General features: G+C 49.7%; 1 protein-coding gene across 1 annotated transcript; it reads left to right on the top strand.

Annotated features, from left to right (window-relative positions):
- The first annotated feature begins 2573 nt into the window (after window positions 1-2573).
- KRT79 (keratin 79) lies at window positions 2574-14438 on the top strand. The gene is made up of 9 exons (XM_060657515.3): window positions 2574-3354; window positions 5862-6082; window positions 7374-7434; window positions 7559-7654; window positions 11524-11688; window positions 11851-11976; window positions 12615-12835; window positions 13389-13423; window positions 13700-14438. Exons 1-9 carry the CDS (start codon window positions 2878-2880, stop codon window positions 13900-13902), a joined length of 1605 nt encoding a protein of 534 aa, XP_060513498.3. The 5' UTR covers window positions 2574-2877; the 3' UTR covers window positions 13903-14438.
- Window positions 14439-21208: the final 6770 nt, after the last annotated feature.

Here is a 21208-nt window from a genome sequence, read left to right as displayed (position 1 = left end):
TTAAGTGTCCGACTTCGTTTCAGGTCATGATCTCGCGGTCTGTGGGTTCCAGTCCCGCATTGGGCCCTGTGCTGACAGGTCAGAGCCTGGAGCCTGCTTCGGATTCTGTGTCTCCTTCCTTGTCTGCCCCTCCCCGGCTCACGCTGTCTCTCTCTCTCTCTCAGAAATAAACATTAAAAAAAATTTTTTTAAAAAGTTTATTTAGGGGCGCCTGGGTGGCTCAGTCGGTTAAGCCGCCGACTTCGGCTCAGGTCATGATCTCGTGGTCCGTGAGTTCGAGCCCCGCGTCGGGCTCTGTGCTGACAGCTCAGAGCCTGGAGCCTCTTTCAGATTCTGTGTCTCCCTCTCTCTCTGACCCTCCCCCGTTCATGCTCTATCTCTCTCTGTCTCAAAAATTAAATAAACATTAAAAAAAAATTAAAAAAAAAGTTTATTTATTTTGAGGGGGGAGGGGATGAGAGAAGGAGAGAGAGAATCTGAAGCAGGTTCCCCACTATCAGCCCAGAGCCCAGCCCCACGAACCATGAGATCATGACCTGAGCCAAAATCAAGAGTCAGACACTTAATGGACTGAGCCACGCAGGTGCCTGGCACCCGTATCTTTCCTACTGCTCTGTCCCCAGCCTGGCCTATGTTGGGTGCTCAGCTGACACCATCAGCCATCTTACCTTGACCCTCCTGCAGCAGCCTGCCATACCCTCTGCTCTTGTGTCCTGCCACAGTGGGGGGACCCCAGGCAGGTGACAGTCTGCAGACACAGAAGCCCTTGGTTGGAGCGGCAGCAGAGGGGAGGAAGCGATTCCTAAGCCACAGAAAGAAGGTCTAAGCTTGGGTGTTCGGTATGAAAGCAGAGAGGACAGTCAAGGCCCGAAAAAGAAGGTCCCAACGGTGGCTGGGTTGGGACCCGTGAGCCCCCCATCCCCCCCACTGCCTAGGAGGGAGCATGTCTCCAAGCAGTAACTCAGAGAACAAGCCCTGGGTGGCCTGTGCCGCTGTCTGTCACCAGCTTTCAGCACAAAGCCTGGCTCAGCGTGCCAGGTCAATGACATGAGGCTGTCATTCCTGGGGAGCGGTGGAATGTTTGTTTGTTTGTAGCCAACGCTACTCCCACCTCCCCGGCTGCCCTGACTCAGAAGGCTGACATCACTCCCTTCCCCACCTTCCTCAGAAGCCCCACTCCCCGCATCCCCTCCCGCCTTCCCCCTCCCACACCCCTGCAGGGAGAGATAAAGGAGGCTGAGAAAGTGATCACAGCCTCGGGACTGCAGGCAAAGGTCAGTGGGAAGTAATGGCTCAGTCCTGGGATGGCTGGCCGAGGCTTTTTGAAAGGATTTCCCCTGCGGGCTCTGCTTATAGGCAGAGGCAAAGGAGGCCCAGAGAGGTTGAGAGAGCAGCCCCAGGACACACAGCTCAGTGGGGATTCCGTCCCAGCCTGGCTTGCCCCAGTGCCTTGTATCTGAGCTCCCAGCAGGGAGGAAGAGCCTCTCTTGGGAAGTAAGGGTCTAGTTCTCTGAATGCCCTTCACCCCATCCCTCCTGGGTGTTAGGTTTGACCTAACTTGCAGCCTCTCACAGTGGTCCTGGGAAAGAGTCCCACAGCCTCCTCTGGGCCTGGAGTGGGCCCGCTCTCTGCCTGACTTCCTTGGGCTGTGGAGCAGGCCATGTCCTTTCCTTTGGGATCCTGGGGACACAAGTGGCCACAGCCCCAGCTCCCTGCCCAGCCACTGTGGGAGGAGCACGGCAAGCACTGCGTCTGCTCCTTCCCTCAGGCGAGTTTCTCTCACCTCTCTGGGCCCATTTTCCAGTTTTCCAGCTAAAAGCTCAAGGGGGGAGGAGGGACATCTCTGAAGTTACCTCCTCAAAGTTGTCTCAGTCCTAACGGCTGACACCTCCAAGTCTTCCTTTGGGGCTGTGCCTGGGACTTTGTGAAGTGATTGAAGAGCCTCCGGCCCTTGGGATTCAAGCATCAGGATCCTTGGGGGCTGGGAAGATGAGAATGTTGGGATGCTTCATGGGCCTCTTGTGGTCTTTGTTGAACACATACTTCTCAGATCTGTACTTATGTCCAGTCCGAATGGGGCCTCCAGCCCCCTCCAAAGTGGCTGGGCCCTTCTGGGGATGCTCAGCTGCAGGGCAGAGGGTTGGGGGTCTCAGGTGATGGTCAAAGCCCTCCATCTCTCTTCGGTCCCTAGAAGAATGTGCTTTTCCCCACTCATCTCCCTGGTCTCGGGGACCCCACCCAGCAGACCATCTGCCCATGTATGACTGAAGAGCAGACTGCTCCCGCCCCGCTCTGTCACCTGTGCCCCCCACCCTGGACCTGCCAGGAGGCAGTGAGGCCGTGGGTTGGGAGGCTGGGACTGGAGCAGGCCTGGGCACCCTCCCCCCAGTCCATTGCTCAATGTTCCTTCCCTTACCGCCTGTGCAGCCATGGGCCCTGGGGCCTTGGCTTACGACAGGGGCCTGGGCCAAATCCCACAGAACAGAGCCCCATTGATGGCGGCCATCAGGGCTGAGTAGGAGGAGACCAAGCCAGCCACTGGGTGGTGGGGGTGGCCGTGGGAGACTGTATCATCCTGTTCCAAGTCAGGAGAGCCCCAGGGGGGAGAAGGTGGCATCCTGTCCCACACAGTCTTGGCTCAGCCCCAGCTCTGGAGCGCAGGTGATAACTGGGCAGCCGCTCCCTCCCACTGGGGGAGAGGGGACTCCCCTGGCCCCCGGGGCCCCTCCCTCTCTTCCTGGGGCAATGGGGCAGGAGTGTCTGTGGAGCCCAGGAGCCAGCCCAACCGGGAAAAGATAAAAAGCCCTTCAGTGTCATAGAAGCTCACTGCGTTCCCTCACAGCTCTCTCAGCCTGTGCTCCGGCCCCTCTGACAGCCATGAGGTCCTCTGTGTCTCGGCAGACATACTCCACTAAAGGAGGCTTTAGCTCTAACTCTGCAGGTGGAGGAGGCGGGTCCCGGGCCCACACCAGCTTCAGCTCGGTGGCGGTGTCCCGGAGCAGTGGCAGTGCTGGGGGAACCCGCTGTGGCCCCAGCAAGGGGGGCTTTGGCAGCCGAAGCCTCTATAACTTGGGGGGCAGCAAGAGCATCTCGGTCAGTGTGGCTGGAGGGGCCTCCTCAGGGAGGGCCCTGGGGGGCTTCGGCTTTGGCGGTGGGGCCTATGGGGGCCTGAGCGCCGGCAGGCAGACATTCGGGCCTGCCTGTCCTCCCGGAGGCATCCAGGAGGTCACTGTCAACCAGAGCCTGCTGACCCCTCTCAACGTGGAGATAGACCCGGAGATCCAGCGGGTTCGTACCCAGGAGCGGGAGCAGATCAAGACCCTCAACAACAAGTTCGCCTCCTTCATTGACAAGGTGAGCCTGGGTGGAAGGAGGCCGGGAGGGGCCCTTGGAGTAGAAGCAGGGTCCCTAAGAGAGGGTGGGCTGGGCAGAGGCTGATGTAGCCCATGTGCAGTGTGGTGGGGTTGATAGAATGACTTTTAGAGCTCTCCCGCCTGCGCCTGGGATGCCCAGACGTGGATGGCTGGAGACAGTCTTCTGGATCTTACTGTCATTGCTCAGGTGAATCTCAATTCTGCTCAGGAGGTCTGCGGCCAAGCCCACCTTGACTGTGGTGCAGCCTTTTCTCTGGCCATAATTAACACGGTCACACAGCAGCCTATCACATAGTGAAGGGGCAGACTGTCCTCACTGCTCCTCTTAACAGGGTGGTCCTTATCGCCTTTTGTCATTTCACCGCTGGGGAAACTGGCTCAAAGGTCACACATGTTATCCAAGGAGCCCCATCTGTTTCCTGTTCTCTCAGTTTTGGAGAAGGCCTAAGGACAAAGATGTGATTCAGCGCGATAGAGGGGGTTGTCCTGGGAGAAGTCACCTTTCTCTTCTATTCCTACTTGCTCTTCTGGCCAAGAAGCTCAAGTGGGGATGGATGGTGAAGAGGGTGGTCACCAGAGCTAGGGGTATAGAGTTTGGTCTGTTCCAGATCGGGGGCATCCTGACTCTTTCCCTGGCCTCCAGGTTGACCGCATGGCTCTTGTACTGCCCTCCGGCATTTTCAGGTCCATTTCACTGCATCGTCTACTTCTACCCCAACCCCCCAGGTAGAGGGACCATGATAGGGAAAATCCTGGCAGATGACCACACCTTGGTTCAGTGATGTGTGGATTCCCAGAGAACATTCATGTCCTTTTCTGACGTGAAACCTACAGTGTCCCATGAGGAATCAGAATAGGTGATATTGTGTCTATTTTAAAGAAGAGAAAACAGAAGTCTAGAGGGGTCAAGAGATTTTCCCAGGCTCACACAGATACTTGGAGGCAGAGGTGGGCCTGAAACTCAGGTTCATGGGCCCTATGGTCCTTGGCATTAAGAGGCCCTGTCACCGCTCATGGCAGGTGCACCTGATGCATGGTTCCCAGGCCATGTGATTTAGGGCCTGGGGTGCTGTGGAGGTGGGACCTGGAGAAACCAGATGGTGGAAGGTGAAGCAAGCTATTCCGCCCACCTCCTCACCTTCTCCCCTAGTGACTTTTGGTCCTCCTGTGGGACTGTCCCAGAGGTCAGACAAGCAAAAACCTCTCCCAGGCTCTCAGCATCACAGTCTAGGACGTGGTCTGTGTGGTTGTCCCTGTTGGCCGGGCAGAGAAGCCCCCCAGAGCCCACCCCTGAGCTCCCTTCTAAGTCTTTAGAGATAGGACTGGGCATCTAGAGTTAAAATTAAAAAAAAAAAAGAGTCAAATTTACAGAAAAGTTACAAGCACAGTACAACATATTTCTAACTATTTTTTCACCCAGATGCACCCATTTTTAAAATTTAATTTAATTTTAATTCCAATACAGTTATTGGAATACAGTTATTGGAATACAGTTCCAATACAGTGTTATATTAGCTTCAAGTGAACAGTATAGTGATTCAACAGCTCTATACATCACCCTGTGCTCATCATGACAAGTGCCCTCCTCAGACCCTGTCCCCTACTTTACCCGCCTCCTCTCTGGTAACCATCGGCTTGTTCTCTCGAGTTAAGAGTCTGTTTCTTGGTTTCTCTCTCTCTCTCTCTATTTTCTTTTCTTGTTTGTTCTTTTTCTTAAATTCCACACATGAGTGAAATCATATGGTCTTGTCTTTCTCTGACGGACTTATTTTGCTTTAGATTCACCAATGTTTACATTTTGTCACATTTGCTTTCTCTGTATATGTGTGCGTGTCCACATGTCCATACATACATGTTTGTATATATGCATACATACATTCACATACACTATATATGAATTTGCAGTAAAAACATTTTTTTAACGTTTATTTTTGAGAAAGAGACAGAGTGCAAGTGGGGGAGGGGCAGAGAGAGAGGGAGACACAGAATCCGAAACAGGCTCCAGGCTCTGAGCTTGTTAGCACAGAGCCTGATGTGGGGCTTGAACTCACGGACCGCAAGATCATGACCTGAGCCGAAGTCGGACACTTAACTGCCTGAGCCACCCAGGTGCCCCCATCATCCGCATTTTTAACAGTTGATTTTGATGCAGAATGAGGGTTCACAAACATTGATCTAGTCCAGTGTAATCAGTGTAAGTAGGAAAGGGAGATGCAGAGAGAAGTGACTTGACCATCACCAACCACCAAATGACTGAGCTGGGGCTTTGATGGTTTATTAACTCTTTAGAGTCTTGTCATTGGATTGGACTGTTTTTTTTCCAGCAAAGAATGTATTCTCAGGAACTCCTCCCCTTGGCAATGTGTAGTCTGCACTGGCCCTGTGACGTCCTGGTCGGGGATGGGTGGTGGTGATGGGCCCAGTCCTGGGTCCCTCCTGGGGCCAGAGGAATGGTACCAGCCCACCACTCTTCTTGCTCTGGCTCAGGTGCGGTTTCTAGAGCAGCAGAATAAGGTGCTGGAGACCAAGTGGGCACTGCTGCAGGAGCAGGGCCAGAACACGGGTGTCACCAGGAACAACCTGGAGCCCCTCTTTGAGAGCTACTTGGGCAACCTGCGGAGGCAGCTGGACAGCCTCCTGAGCGATCGGGGGAGGCTGGACTCAGAGCTGAGAAATGTGCAGGATCTCCTTGAGGACTTCAAGAGCAAGTAAGGAGGACTGGACAGGCTGGGAGCTTGTGGGGGCAGGGATGGGACAGCGTGGGAAATCACCCCATTCCCAGGCTCCTGGGACCCACCCGGGGCAGTGCCCAGACAGAGCTACTCCCCTTGGGTGTCCAGGCTCTGGACCCATTGCGTCCTGGAGAATTGTCCCACTTACTTGTGTATTGTTCCTCATTTTAAAAACTCTAAGGTAGGGAGGACAGTGTAATGAACATTTATGTCCTCATTACTCAGCTTTAATAATTCTTAACTCGTAGCCCATCTTGTTTTATTTCTACATCTACTTGATTTTTCCCTTACCTTATTGTCTTGAAGCAAATCCCAGCCATCATGTGATTCCATTCACAAATATTTGCTGGCTATATTCATAGAGCCTATCTGCATAGCTTGACTTAATAAAACATAAACACAATGCCATAATCACACCTAAAACTTTAAAATTAAAAAAAATTTTTAATGTTTGTTTTATTTTTGAGAGACAAGGACAGAGTGCCAGCAGGGGAGGGGCAGAGAGAGAGAGAGAGAGAGAGAGAGAATCCAAAGCAGGCTCCAGGCTCTGAGCTGTCAGCACAGAGCCCGACGTGGGGCTCGAAATCATGAACCGTGGGATCATGACCTGAGCTGAAGTTGGACGCTTAGCCGATTGAGCCACCCAGGCACCTCACACACCTAAAACTTTCAAAAGAGTAATTCTTCAATATCATCGACTGTCCGTTCATTATGAATTTCCAATTGTCCATACATGTCCTAAGTTTTAAAAATACAGTTTGTTTGAATCAAGACCCAAATAAAATTCACATATTATGATCAGTTGATATGTATATTTGTCATTTTAGGGCCCAATCTTTCATAACTTTTCCAATAACTTGATACTGGCAATTTCTAACCCTTCAAGTCTCAGCAAAAGCAGTTGGAGAGAAGTTAGTTGTTTTAAAAGATGTCCCGTCTGTTGAAAGTGAAAGCAAAGATGAGCCATTGTGGACACATCTTTGCCTGTTCTTATAAAAGCCTCCTCAGGGCTCTGATCCAAAGAGATAGTTGCTCTTGGTCGCCATATTATTGCACACATTCTGTGTCCATTTCCTCAAAGGGGGGCGGGGCAGAAATATTTAAAGACTGTACCCCAAGTTTCTTCACTGGTAGGCTGTATTACAGAACTCCTTCTCAAAGGTGTTCTTAGATAACGTGGGACCCAACGGGGCTTAAAGCCGAGTGGGTTAAATGTCCCAAAAGGCAGAACCTGGCTGAGCCTGGCCTGAGTCTTCCTGTGTAACAGGTATGAGGATGAAATCAACAAGCGCACTGCAGCGGAGAACGAGTTTGTGGTGCTCAAGAAGGTGAGCAGGGTGGCAGGGAGTGGGGGAGGTGGTTTTTGGGCTTGCCAGGGTGCTGGGCTGACTCAGAGGGAGGTGAGAGTCCTGGGGGCTGAGGCATCTGCCCTGCTGTCTCTCTTTCCCCCAGGATGTGGATGCTGCGTACATGACCCGGATGGATCTACACAGCAAAGTAGGGACCTTGACTGAGGAGCTCGACTTCCTAAACCACCTCTATGAACTGGTGAGATGGCAATGGACAGAGACAATTACATTTACATATGGCATTGGGGATTCCCCCGCAGGTCTGATCTGAATTCACCAGTGCAATTTAATTGAGGGAATATAGAACCTGGGCCTTTAATTAATACAGGCTTCCATGTATCAGGTGCTAAGGATGGGTCAGACACTGGGCTAAGCTTTATATGATCCTCTCAACAAAGCCACAATATAGATACCATTATTGTTTCCATTTTATAGTCAGGGACACTGAGGCTCAGAGTAGCTTCCTCATGGTTACATAGCTAGTTAGATGCAGTGCTGGAAATAAAGCCTGGTTCTTGGACTTCTTCAAAGTCTGACTCTTATTCCTGTGTTAGACCATTTCCCTTCTAGACCATTTGTAATGGAGCAAGGGTTGGAGGAGCAGAGATGGACAGAGAGGGGACGGAGATTCCAGATTGCCTCAGGAGTTGAGATATGGGTAGTGGGTAGAATCCAGGCCAGGTCCCAGGAAACAAGGGGCTTTGAAGACCAGGCTAAGAGGGCTGAAGTTAACCGAGTTGATCCTAGCATCTCAGACTCAGACTTGGAAGGGACCTCATGGCCCCCCTTCCCCTTCATGCTGGAGCCCTTCCTCTAACATCGCTGATAGGAGTCATGTAGTCTCGACTTGAATGCTTTTAGTGGCAGGGAACTCACTATTTTTTAGGGCAGGCATTTTCATTGTTGATCAAATTAGAAAGCTGACTTCAATCTTCCCGTGACTTCTGTTCTTGATTGGCCCTGCTTCTGCCCTCCAGGCTGCACACATCTGTGTGGCCTGTGTCTTTCATATGGCAGCACTTTAGAGGTCAGGATGCTTAGGTGACTGCCATCTGTGGCATATGAAGAAGCTGAGGAAATAGGGTTCTGATCTCAGACTTTGGAAAACAGGGGGGGTAGGGAGGGCGGTTACAGACTTGCATTCCTGCAGCCTAATGTCGCACTAGTTTATGTGTCATCTTTAGAAGTCACTTCATGATATTTGATCCTTAATAAAAACCCTGGAGTTTTTCACATGAGTGCTTTCAAGTGAGGTATGTATCTGTTTGCTTCCAGCTTCCAAAGACAGGAAGTTGGCCGTTGAATTTTTGTAACCGAAGAGTTAATGAGTCCCATTTCTCCTGTGAAATGTCATTGTGGTTTCGTCCCATTGTCTGGGCGACCAGACACTATTGGGCACTTTGAAACTTGATTTCCCCCATCCATATGTTGGAGATACCCAGTTGGGTAATTGGATATATTTATTGATGATGCCCCAGCTTTGGGTTCTCTGTGGACCTGGTCAACTTTCAGTTCAGTGGGGTGATAACATTTCAGTGTAAATGACTGGTAAGCACATTAAAGCAGACGGGGCCAAGAACGGAGTTCTAGTGCAAGACCTAGGCCTTCAGGGGTGCCTTTCTCCCAGGCTGACCTCACTCCACCAATCAATAATTTATGGTTCAAGTGGCTCAGCTACTGTAAAATCTAGGTGACCACATCATTATCTGGCCCACATCTTTCTGTCTTGTGTTCAAGAAGTTGTTGGTCAAGCAATATCTGTGACGGTCCCTTAGCATTTTAGTAAGACAACCATAGTAGAAAGTGAAATCCATTTGGCTTGGCCTTTCCTTAGGGAAGTCTTGCTGGCTCCTTGCCTCTTACTTATATTTTGTATTTCTAGAGGTTCATAGGAAGTTGACGTCAAGTTTAAGTTGAAAAAGTCTAAATATCATCCCCTCAAAAATGAGGACATTTGCTGTGTCTGGGGTTCTGGAACCTGTCCTACTCTCCATATTTCTCATGGATCTCTGGGAGTGTTCATCCCCTTGGCAATGCCATGGCCTTCTAGGATATGCTCCTTTGGCCTGGACCCCTGAGATCCCCAACAAGGCCAAGGCCTCTCATACTCTCTGTGTCTGTCTTGGTTTTCCATTTCTTCTCCAGCATGCTGCTCTTTCTAAGTTGATGATTGTTCCCTTTGATGGGAAAGAGGCAAATGACGTAGCAGTTGAGTTATTGGTGTTTTGGGTTAGTCCAATGCTGCCTCTCTGTTTTTTTCACCTAGAGCTTACCTACAGCCCTTGTCTACTGGCCTCAGCATTTCCCCTGGCTCATCCATGGCTGTGTTTTTCTCCTTCTAACATCTCCATCTGCCCTGTCAGAATGGAACTTGTTGGGGAGTGTTCTGTGCCATCACGATGATTTCCTAGGTGCCTCCCCACTTTTTTCCTTGCTGGACCACTGATGGTCATTCATTGCTTGCGGATTCCTCATTCTCCTCTCTTAGATTCTTTTCACTTTTGGGCCAGGTCAACGGTGCCCACCCCCTCTTCTCTGAATGGACAACAATTGGCTTTCTTACTGTCTAAGACCCATGTCTGCATGCTCAGTGTTTCTTTCCTTTGCGGTCCCTTATTCATTTAACACATATTACTGAGTAGCCTCCACATGGCACCAGAAGGACAAAGTCCCTGCTTTGGGGGCCCTATATCTCCAGTTACCATGTGGTGAGGCCGTGCTGGGACAGAGACAAGGTATATGGAGCAGGCTGAGCCTGATTCTTCCTGGGAGAGCTGTGGGAGCTTCAGAAGAGGTGGGATTTGAGACGAATTTTGAGGGAAGGGCAGGAATTCTAAAGGAAGAGCAGTAAGGGCCTGCTAGCCAGGGTCCAGCCTGCACAGTGACACGGAGGCAGCATAGAGTGCCTTGTGTTTGGGGAGCAGCATGGATGTTCACCCCTTCCTCTTCACCCATCCCACATTTTTTTTAATTTTAGAGAGAGAGAGAGATAGAGTGAGTGGGGGAGAGGAGAAGAGGGAGAGAGAGAGAGAGAGAGAGAGAGAGAGAGAGAGAGAGAGAGAGAATCTCAAGCAGGCTCCACACTCAGTGCAGAGCCTGGTGTGGGGCTTGATTTCATGACCCTGGGGTCATGACCTGAGCCAAAATCAAGAGTCAGATGCTCAACCTACTAAACCACTCTGGCGCCTCTGGATGAGGTATTTGATTGGCTCTGGGGTTTGGGCAGTTTGTTGGCAGCCCAGGGCAGGAAGGACCTTGGGAGAGACGGAGGCAGAGCTCAGCTGGGAGCCAATGCATATGGCGTAGCGATAGAGCTGAACCCAAAGCCAGAACACAGAAACTAAGCTGCTGTTCATGACATCTTTAAATGCCTGTTTATATGTCAAAGTTGATGGTCCTAGAAACCCAGGAAGGGTCCAAGAATATCACCATGGTCTATAAATGTCAGTATATTCTAGAGGAAACGATTTGGGATTTGTCGCTCAACTGACTGGTTCCAGTTGGGCTCCAGGATAGGACTGGATGACCTTGGATGTGTCACTTCTCTTCTCCAAGACTCTTTCCTCACCAACCTCTGTCAGGACCACCGTGAATGATGCTGCAGGTTGTTAACTGGCTGAGTGGAGAGTGGGGTTTGAATCAGGCCCACGGTCAGCTCCCTGGGTCCCACCAGCTGCTTCCACTCAGAGGGGAGACTTTTCCCAATTTGACAAAAGCACCCTGTGCGCCAGTCATGGCCTTGCCTGCCTCCCAGGGCTTTCTGACGATGAAAGGGACTGGTGGACGTGCTGGCCGAATGCCTGGCACCAGGGTTGAGGGCAGTAAGTATGCATTCTTTCCCCTTCTTTAATCTCTTGGAAACTTGTAAATGCACAAAAAGAAATGATATTTACCAAAATGAGAGTGCCATTTCACAGCCGGGGAGAATGATGCTTTTCCTTCTAGGCTGGAGCCTGGGGCAGAACACAGGCCTCCTGATGCCACCTGGGGACCCCATCCTTCACCCTTCAGCTGTCTCCTGGGGGCCTGGAGCAGGGGCACCGCTGGCAGCTCTCTCTTTTTCTGCAGGAGCTGAGCCAAGTGCAGACCCACGTGTCTGACACCAATGTAATCCTTTCCATGGACAACAATCGCAGACTTGACCTGGATAGCATCATTGCTGAGGTCAAGGCCCAGTATGAGCTGATTGCCCATAGGAGCAGGGCTGAGGCTGAGGCTTGGTACCAGACCAAGGTGAGGAGAATAGCCGGTCAGGTGTATGGGCTGGGACTGGACACAGAACATCCCCCATCGTGAGAGGCCTGAGGCCAGACACACCCAGCCTCCGAAGGGCCCCTAGTCACCCAGGAGGGCCGGGAACTGACAGCTCACAACAGCCACCTTTTTGGTCTCTAGTATGAAGAGCTGCAGGTGACAGCTGGGAAGCATGGGGACAACCTGCGGGACACTAAGAACGAGATTGCTGAGCTCACCCGCACTGTCCAGAGGCTGCAGGGTGAGGTGGATGCAGTTAAGAAGCAGGTGAGCCTTTGGCTGGGAGCCTGGGGGTCAGGCCTGGGTTGGTGGAGGTGGGGACCTTCTCACTGTCATGCTGAGGGGGTCAGAGCTGCTCTTTTCCTGATGGATGGGACACACTCAAACGCTGGATCAATGTACTCCTTTTACAGGACAGGAAACTGAGGCCTGGGGAAGGTCACATGGCATATTAGTGGTAGAGCAGTTGGGACAACGTCCTCCAAGGAGGTTGGTCCCATCTCCAGGGGGTCAGAGCAGGAGGCTGAGGGTTCAAGTGTTCAGGTCCTAGATGCTGATTCCATTTAGGGCGTGGCTAAAAAAGCAAGGACTTTTCCCCGTATCAGGGTGAAGCACCTGGTGAACGATGAGGTTACATTATTTATTTGATCTCTTTTGAGGCACTGGGTTGAGTTGCAGCAGGAAAGGCTAAGGTTAGACTTCAGTAAGGACTTCCCCAGTGGTGCTACAAGACCCTGCTTGTGTAATAGTATCTCTTCTCTCAGAGGAATATTTCTGCTTTCCTTCCAGCTCGGTTAGTCAGGGTGGGTGGGGTGGGTGGGGGATGGTGACGTCTGGTTTGAGGGCAGAGAGGTGGATGTGATGACCCTGGAGGGTGTCCCCAACCCCTCTCATCCCCTGGGCAGTGCCAGCAACTGCAGACTGCCATCGCAGAAGCAGAACAGCGTGGGGATCTGGCGCTGAAGGATGCTCAGAAGAAGCTTGGGGACCTGGACACGGCCCTGCACCAGGCCAAGGAGGACCTAGCCCGGCTGCTGCGTGACTACCAGGCCCTCATGAATGTCAAGCTGGCCCTGGATGTGGAGATCGCCACCTACCGCAAGTTGCTGGAGAGCGAGGAGAGCAGGTGGGGGCCCCTCCTGCTTCAGAGGGCTTCCCAGCCCTGCCCTGGGGGAGAGCTTGACCGCTTCTGCCACGTGTTTCCTCGGTTGGCACAGCCATCAGTAATCCTTAGGGTGTCTGGAATCCCTGCAGCAGTGAGCCTTCTCCTTCCAACACCAGGTGCCACCACCTTTGGAGCTTTGAGAAAAAATGAATCATCTCTGTCCTTGGGAAGGCACGAGATGTAAAGAAAGTCCCCTCAGCCAGAAACTGGGTGTCTTTCGGCATGGGCTCTGTTTGCTGTCCGTGGTGTGCGTGCAGAGGGAAGTGAGGACGGCGCAGGACGGGGCCACTTGGCTCGCCCTGGCTCTGCTTTCTCTGCAGCAGCGGCTGGAAGGGCCACGGCGTGTTTCGTGTGTCTCCTGGTCTTGTCTTGCGGGCCTTGGCTCGAGAGATGACCCACTGAGTTGATCCATTGTAAAGGCAGAGAGTGGGAAGGAGGGAGTCGGGGAGACAGAGGGTTTTCGCTTGGGCTCCGGGGACCCCTGACCCTTCTCCTGGTCTTTCTGTTTCTGCAGGATGTCTGGAGAGTGCCCCAGTGCAGTCAGCATTTGTGAGTATTTTGCTGTCTTCCCCTGCCCCAGGCCCAGCCCCGTCCTCTGCTCAGTCCACTCAATCTATCCTTGGCCAGGAGCCCATGTTCCCCCCGCCTGAGCCCCTGGAGACCAGTTGGGGGGTTCTCAAAGAATGAGCTTCCCGCCCCACCTTCTCCATCAGTGTTCCATGGCTCCACGGCCTGCGTTTGTTGCTGTCCCTCACTGGTTTCTCCAAGTCCCCGGCCCTCCTCCAGCACGGCTGCCCTACCTCACCCAGACCCTTTGTCTTGCAGCGGTGACTGGCAACTCCACCACTGTGTGCGGAAGCGGTGCCGCCGGCTTCGGGGGTGGCATGTCCCTGGGCGGGAGTGGGGGTGCTGGCAAGGGCGGGTTCAGCACCAGTGTGGGCTACAGCACCAAGGGAGGGCCCGTCTCTGGGGGTACCTCCATCCTGCGGAAGACCACCACGGTCAAGACGTCCAGCCGGAGGTATTAGCTGCCCAGCCTCGCAAGCGGGGCTCCTGCCGTTTTCTCCTTGCTCTACTCACCCCACCTCTGCTGCCCTCCCTGCCTACCTCCATAGGAGCGGGAACAGCCCCGGACCACAGGTCCAGTGTTACTTGCATGCCAGACTCTTTGCACGTGATCTGCATTTTGGGAAGGCTCAAATCTGCCCAGGTTTTCTCCTTGCTTCTGCAATGTGATGGGAGGGGGACGGGGGTTAAGGCTACCATCTTGAATGATGTATTTGAGTGCTTTGGGAGTGATCTTTTGACAACCGAGAGGAGGCTAGATTTCCCTCAGTTCCTCTGCTCATCTGCTTTGCACTCGGGGCAGGCTGGGGAAGGAAGGAGGGAAGTTGGGAATGGTCCCCGAAGGCCTTTCAACCTCCCCGGGCTCCCACCAACCCCCAGTCCCTTTCCAAATTTACCCACCCCACCTCCCCTGTCTGTGCCTGTGATGTATCTCAATAAATGGTAACTGCAGCTAGATGTCTGTGGCTCCGGTCTCTCCTGCCCCGGGGGAGCTGAAATTGTCAACCACATGCTCATTATGCCCCATGCTAATTACCGTGTTAAAAGCACATCCACTGATAACCATCACCACTGTAGGCCTGGCTCTTACTCTCTCCCTTGTGGAATTCATAGGGGGAGACTTGAGGGAATATCTAAGTTGTTCAAGGCAGAACCCAGCCACTGAGCATCTACCTATTACCAGCCCATCCCCTATTACTTGGCCTTCAGAACTGGGCCGACTTGGCTTCAAATCCCAGTTCTGCCACTTACTGTGTGACCTTCGGCAAGTCACTTAACCGCTGAGCCCCAGTTTCCTCCTTCATAAAAGCAAGGTGTGATGAGAACATGTGTAAATCACCTGGCTAATGAGGGTCTTAACAAGAACCAGTTCTCTTCACTTGCTTTCACTCTGGCTCCTGGTTTCCCAAGTAACTCATCATCATGGCGTCAGATAGCTTCTCTCTCAGCCCTCATATCTGGTCATTAAGAAAAATCCACATTTTTCCAACAACAGCAGAATACACATTTTTCTCAAGCACACACAGAACAATTTTCTAGGGTAGATCATATGTCAGGCCACAAAACAAGTCTTGGTAAATTCGGGAAGATTGAAATCATACCAAGTGTCTTCTCTGGCCACAATGGTATGAAACTAGAAGTCAGTAATAGGAGGAGAACTGAGAAATTCACAAACACATGGAAATTAAACAGTACTTTCCTCAACAACTAATGGATCATAAAAGAAATTCAAAGGAAAATAAAAAAGTATCTTGAGACAAATAATAATGGAAAAATAACGTACTAAAACTTATGGGATACTGCAGAAGTAGTTCTCAGAGGAAATTTTATAGCTATAAACACATATGTCAAGGAAATAACAGGGGCTCATGAGTGGCTCACTTGGTTAAGCATCTGACTTCGGGCCAGGTCATGATCTTACAGTTCATGAGTTTGAGCCCCATGTTGGGCTCTGTGCTGACAGCTCAGAGCCTGGAGCCTGCTTCAGATTCTGTGTCTCCCTCTCTCTCTGCCCCTCCCCTGCTCACGCTCCGTCTCTCTCCCTCAACATTAAAATAAACCTTAAAGAAAAAAAAGAACACAGAAAGACCTCAACTAAACCATCTAACTTTACACCTTAAATAACTAGAAAAAGAAGAACAAACTAAGCCCAAAGTCAGCAGAAGGAAGAAAACGATAAAGATTAGAGTAGAAATAAATGAAATAAAGAGTAGGAAAACAATAGAAAAGACTAACCAAACTAAGAGTTGTATCTTTGACCCTTCAAACAAAATTGACAAACCTTTATCTGGACTTACCAAGGAAAAGAGAGAGAGGATCCAAATTAACAAAATTATAAGTGAAAAAGGAGGTACAATAATGGATCCCATGGAAATGCAAAGGATCATAAGAGGTTCCTCTGAACACTCATATGACAAAAAACTGGACACCCTGGAAGAAATGGCTGCATTCCTAGAAACATACAACCTACCAAGACCAAATCAGAAAGAGATACAAAATCTGAACAGACCAATTACTAAGTAAGGAGATTGAATCAGTAATCAAAAATCTCCTAACAAAAAAAAGTCCAGGACCAGATGGCCTCACTGGTGAATTAAACATTTAAAGAAGAATGAATGCCAATCCTTCTCAAACTCTTACAAAAAATAGAAGAGGAGGGAACACTCCCAACTATTCTACCAGGCCAGCCTACCCTGATACCAAAGGCAGACAAGGGCACTACAAGAAAAGAAAAATACAGGCCAATATCCCTGATAAACATAGATGCCAACATTCTCAAGAAAATACTAGCAAACTGAACTCAGCAGCACATTAAAAGGACTCTACACTATTGGGGCTCCTAGGTGGCTCAGTTGGTTAAGTGTTCGACTCTTGATTTTGGCTCAGGTCATGATCTCATGGTTCAGAAGATGAAGTCTTGGGTTGGGTTCTGCACTGACAGCATGGGGCCTGCTTGGGATTCTCTCTCTCTTCCTCTTCCCTGCTTGTGCACACGTGCTATCTCTCAAAATAAATAAATAAGCTTAAAAAAAAAAGGGCCTTACACTGTGATCAGGTGGGATTTATCTCTGGCATACAAGATTGGTTCAAAATACACAAATCAACAAATGTGATACATCACATTAATATAATGAAAGATAGGGACGCTCGGGTGGCTCAGTCAGTTAAGCGTCTGTCTTTGGCTCAGGTAGTGATCTCACAGTGTGTGAGTTCGAGCCCCACATTGGGCTCTGTGCTGACAGCTCAGAGCTGGGATCCTGCTTCAGGTTCTGCCTCTGTTCTCTCTGCCCCTCCCCTGCTCATGCTCTGTCTCTCTTTCTATCTCAAAAACAAATAAACCTTAAGAAACTAAAAAAATATATAATGTAAGATAAAAATCATATGATCATCTCAGTGAATGTAGGAAAAGCTTTTGAAAAAACTCAACACCCATTCATAGTCAGCAACTGTCAGCAAACTGTCAGCAAACAGGGCCACGTATAACAAGCCCACAGCTAGCATCATACTCAATGGTGAAGAATTAAAAGTTTTTCTTCCTGGATCAGGATCAACACAAGGGTGCCCTCTCTTACCATTCCTATTCAACAAAGTACTAGAAGTCCTAGCCTGAGAAATCAGGCAACAAAAAGAAATAGAAGCTGTCAGAATTGGAAAAGGAAGAAGTAAAATGGTCTCTCTTTGCAGATGACATGGTTTTATATATAGAAAATCTTAAAGACTCCACCAAATAACCATTAGATCTAATCAATGCATTCTGTAAAGTTGCAGGACACAAAATCAACATACAAAAGTCAGTAGTGTTTCTACACACTAATGATGAATTACCTGAAAGAGAAATTATGAAAATGATCTCACTTACAATAGCATCAAAACCAATAAAATACTTAGGAAGAAACTTAACCAAGGCAGTGAAAGATCTGTACACTGGAAGCTGTAAGACATTGATGAAAGAAATTGGATAAGACATAAATACATGGAAAGATATCTGTGTTCATGGATTGGAAGAATTTAATATTGTTAGAATGTCCATACTACTCCAAGCCATCTATAGATTCAATACAATCCCTATCAAGATTCCAATAGTAATTTTTTTTTTTTTTTTACGAAAGTAGAAAAAACAGTCATAAAATTTGTATGGAACTACAAAGGAGTGCAAATAGTCAAAGCAATCCTGAGAAAGAAGACCAAAGCTGGAGGCATCACACTTCCTGATCTCAAAGTATACTATGAAGTTATAGTAATTAAAACAGTATGGCACCAGTGTAAAAACAGACTCAGAGACCAATAGAACAGAATCAAGAGCCCAGAAATAAACCCATTTATGCATATACAGTCAACTAATATTGATAAGGGAGCCAAGAATACTCAATGGAGAAAAGACATTATCTTCAATAAATAGTGCTGAGGGAATTGGGTATTCACATAAAAGAATAAAACTATCTCATAGCACCCACAAAAGTGAATTCTTTAATGGATTAAAAACTTAAAGGTAAGACCCGAAACCATAAAACCATAAAACTCCTAGAAGAAAAAACAGGGAAAAAGCCTCTTGACAGGGTCTTGGCAATGATGTTTTGTGGGTTTGACACCTAAAGCATAAACAACAAAATAAAACATAAACAAGTGGGACTCTATCAAACTAAAAAGCTTCCACACAGCAAAAGAAACAATCAACAAAATGAGAAGGCCACCATGGATTGGGAAAAAATATTTGCAAATCACATATACGATCCAAATTATATAAATAACCTTTACAACTCAAAAGCAAAAAAATCCAAATAACCCAATTTAAAAATGGCCGGAGGACCTGAATAGACATTTTCCCAAAGAGGAAATTAAAATAGTCCACAGGTACATGAAAAGATGTTCAATGTCCCTTATCTTCAGGGAAATGCAAAGCAAAACAACAATGAGATATCACCTCCCACCTGTTTGAATGGCCCCCATCACAAAGGCAAGAGATACAAATGTGGGCGAGGATGTGGAAGATAAGGGAAACCTCGTACACTGTTGATGAGAATGTAGATTGGTGCAGCCACTATGGAAAACAGTGCATAGTGTCCTCAAAAAATGAAAAATAGAACTCTCCAGATGATCTCGTAATTCCACTCCTGGGAATATATTTGAAGGAAACAAAAATCACTACGTGGAAGAGATCTCTGCACTCCATGTTCACTGCAGCATTATTTTTTTTAAGTAAATGTTTATTTATTTATTTATTTATTTATTTATTTTTTTTTTTTTTTAACGTTTTATTTATTTTTGAGACAGAGAGAGACAGAGCATGAACGGGGGAGGGGCAGAGAGAGAGGGAGACACAGAATCGGAAGCAGGCTCCAGGCTCCAAGCCATCAGCCCAGAGCCCGACGCGGGGCTCGAACTCACGGACCGCGAGATCATGACCTGAGCTGAAGTCGGCCACTCAACCGACTGAGCCACCCAGGCGCCCCTGTTTATTTATTTTTGAGAGAGAGAGAGAGAGAGCGAGCGTGGGAAGGGCAGAGAGAGAAGGAGATGAGAATCCCAAGCAGGGGAGGCTATTAAGGCTCACGGAAGCTAACTCTCACACCAGCAGCCATATGGCTGGTTAGTGGCTTCTAGGGCTGCTGATATCAAGCCCTATGTCCCTTTCCTGTGAGGCTATCTCTGTCCCACCCCTGCTTCCCTCTCTCTCCAAATCTCGTCCTTCCCCTATCGTGGCTCTCAGAGTCACCCCTTTCCCTCTTCATCTCCACAGCTCCCTACTCTGAGCTTGGACCTCACTCCTCAATCTACACCCAACTGGTCTATGCCCTTCACCCCCCTAAACCTTACTACCAAATCAGGAGAGTGGCCTCCTGTGTTGAGGCTATCATTGTATCCACCCCATCCCGGACAACCTTAGACCTCCTGATGATTCATCTGAACCCCTCTTGGTGGATGTCCCCTGTACTCTGAGCCTGGTCACCCCATCCTCCTTGGAAGAGCCCAGACATGCCCCATGAAAGCTTCCTCTAGGGTTACGGGAAGGTCCGCAGAGGGACTGTGAGCCAAACCCTAAACCACAGCTTAGGAACACAAAGACTTAGTGCTCGGCAAAACCAGTTCCACCTTACCAAACTGGGTGGTCTCCAGCTTGGGAAGACAGTCACACTTTCAGAGTGATGTTTCTCATTGCAAGGGGTGGATCATAGGCCACCCCTGATGTCCATCCAGCGCCTTCTAGGAATAACAGCTACTGTCCCCTGAGTGCTTACTGTGGGCTGGAGCCACTGTCAACGCTCTAGCCGATTCACTCCTCCCAACAGCCTCTGATAGAAGTACTGTTATCATCCTGATCTTGCAGATGAGGAAGCTGAGGCACCGAATGGCTAAGTAACTTGTCTAAGGGCTCTCAGCCAGTAAGTAGCAGAGCTGGGCATGGAACCTAAACAATCTGATTCCAGACCCCAAGTTCTTAACAGCTGGGTGATGCTGCTTTTACGGAGAAAGATACAGAGGACGGGATGCCGAAGCTGGAAGGGGACTTTGGATGCGATCCAGTCCAAACTTTTGATTTTATATGTAAGAAAACTAGGGTTGAGAGCTGGGAGGACTTGCTAATGGTTGAATAGAACAAGCAAACAGTTTCACTGAAATTATATTTACAGCTTAAAAACTCGAGATATTTGGGTTATCATACAATAAAACACAAGGATTCTATCCCTTGTCCAGAAGGTCCACTAACAACAACGTGTTCCTTAGAAATACTTGTTGAAGGCTGGGAATGACCAGGACGCAGGGGTTCCCACACGGAGTTCCTGGAGGCTGAAGACCCCAGGGACCGCTTGGGGTGGGGGCGGGGTGGGGTGGAGGCTAGCCCGGGAGAAACCCACACTTCCCTGCTCATAACAGCAGTCGGACAGAGTATGTCTCCTTTTGTCTGTTTTACAAGTGGGGCCATGCAAGTCTTGGATGGCAAGAATGGTTTTGCCATCCATATGTGTTAGGTCGTCCCGGCTTGCACGTGCCTAGGGTGGGAAAACCTCCCCTCCCCCATTCTAGGAGTCCTCACCTCTCACTATTCTTCCTGGCCCCTTCCTTGAATGCCGACTGCTTCTTTCCTACCAAGTCTCTGATCCCCAAGTTGACTCTGGCTGCCCGAAGGGTGACTCAGGCCCAGTGTGCGGCCGAGGCCCAGTGACAGTGACTGCAGGCACAAGGGCACGGATCGGCCAGGGAGGGCGGGGGTACTTTCTCACAGCGCCAGCCAGCTTTGGGGCTGCGTGAACGACCTCGGGATCTCTGTAATCCCAGGCTGAATGCGAGTGCACACCTGCCTCACTCAGAAAGCCCTAAACAAACACACCCTCCTGCCCCTGCTCCACACCCCTGTCAGCAAGCCATCCTCTTTGTAAGTGTTCTCTTTTTTTTAAAAAAAATTAAAGTTTATTGCTTATTTTTGAGAGAGAGAGAGAGAGAGAGAGAGACAGAGCAAGCAGGGGAGGGAGGGGCAGGGAGAGAGGGAGACACAGAATCTGAAGCAGGCTCCAGGCTCTGAGCTGTCAGCACAAAGCCCGACGCGGGGCTTGAACCCACTGACCCTGGGATCATGACCCGAGCTGAAGTCGGTCGCTTCACCATGGTTAAGTGTCTGACTTCAGCTCGGGTCCTGATCTCCCGGCCCAACGACCTCTTTGATAAGAGTGGGAACAGTGGCTGGAGGACAAAGGGTCACCGAGGACAATAGCGGAAGCTGGGGGGTGGGATGGCAACTAGCTTTTAGACTTCGCTGTCTGGTAGAGTCAC

Source organism: Panthera onca, chromosome B4, assembly GCF_046562875.1.
Source record: "Panthera onca isolate mPanOnc1 chromosome B4, mPanOnc1 haplotype 2, whole genome shotgun sequence".
Classification (NCBI taxonomy): domain Eukaryota; kingdom Metazoa; phylum Chordata; class Mammalia; order Carnivora; family Felidae; genus Panthera; species Panthera onca.
Note: the sequence above shows the minus strand (reverse complement) of the source record. Positions and strands in the feature narration are given on the sequence as shown.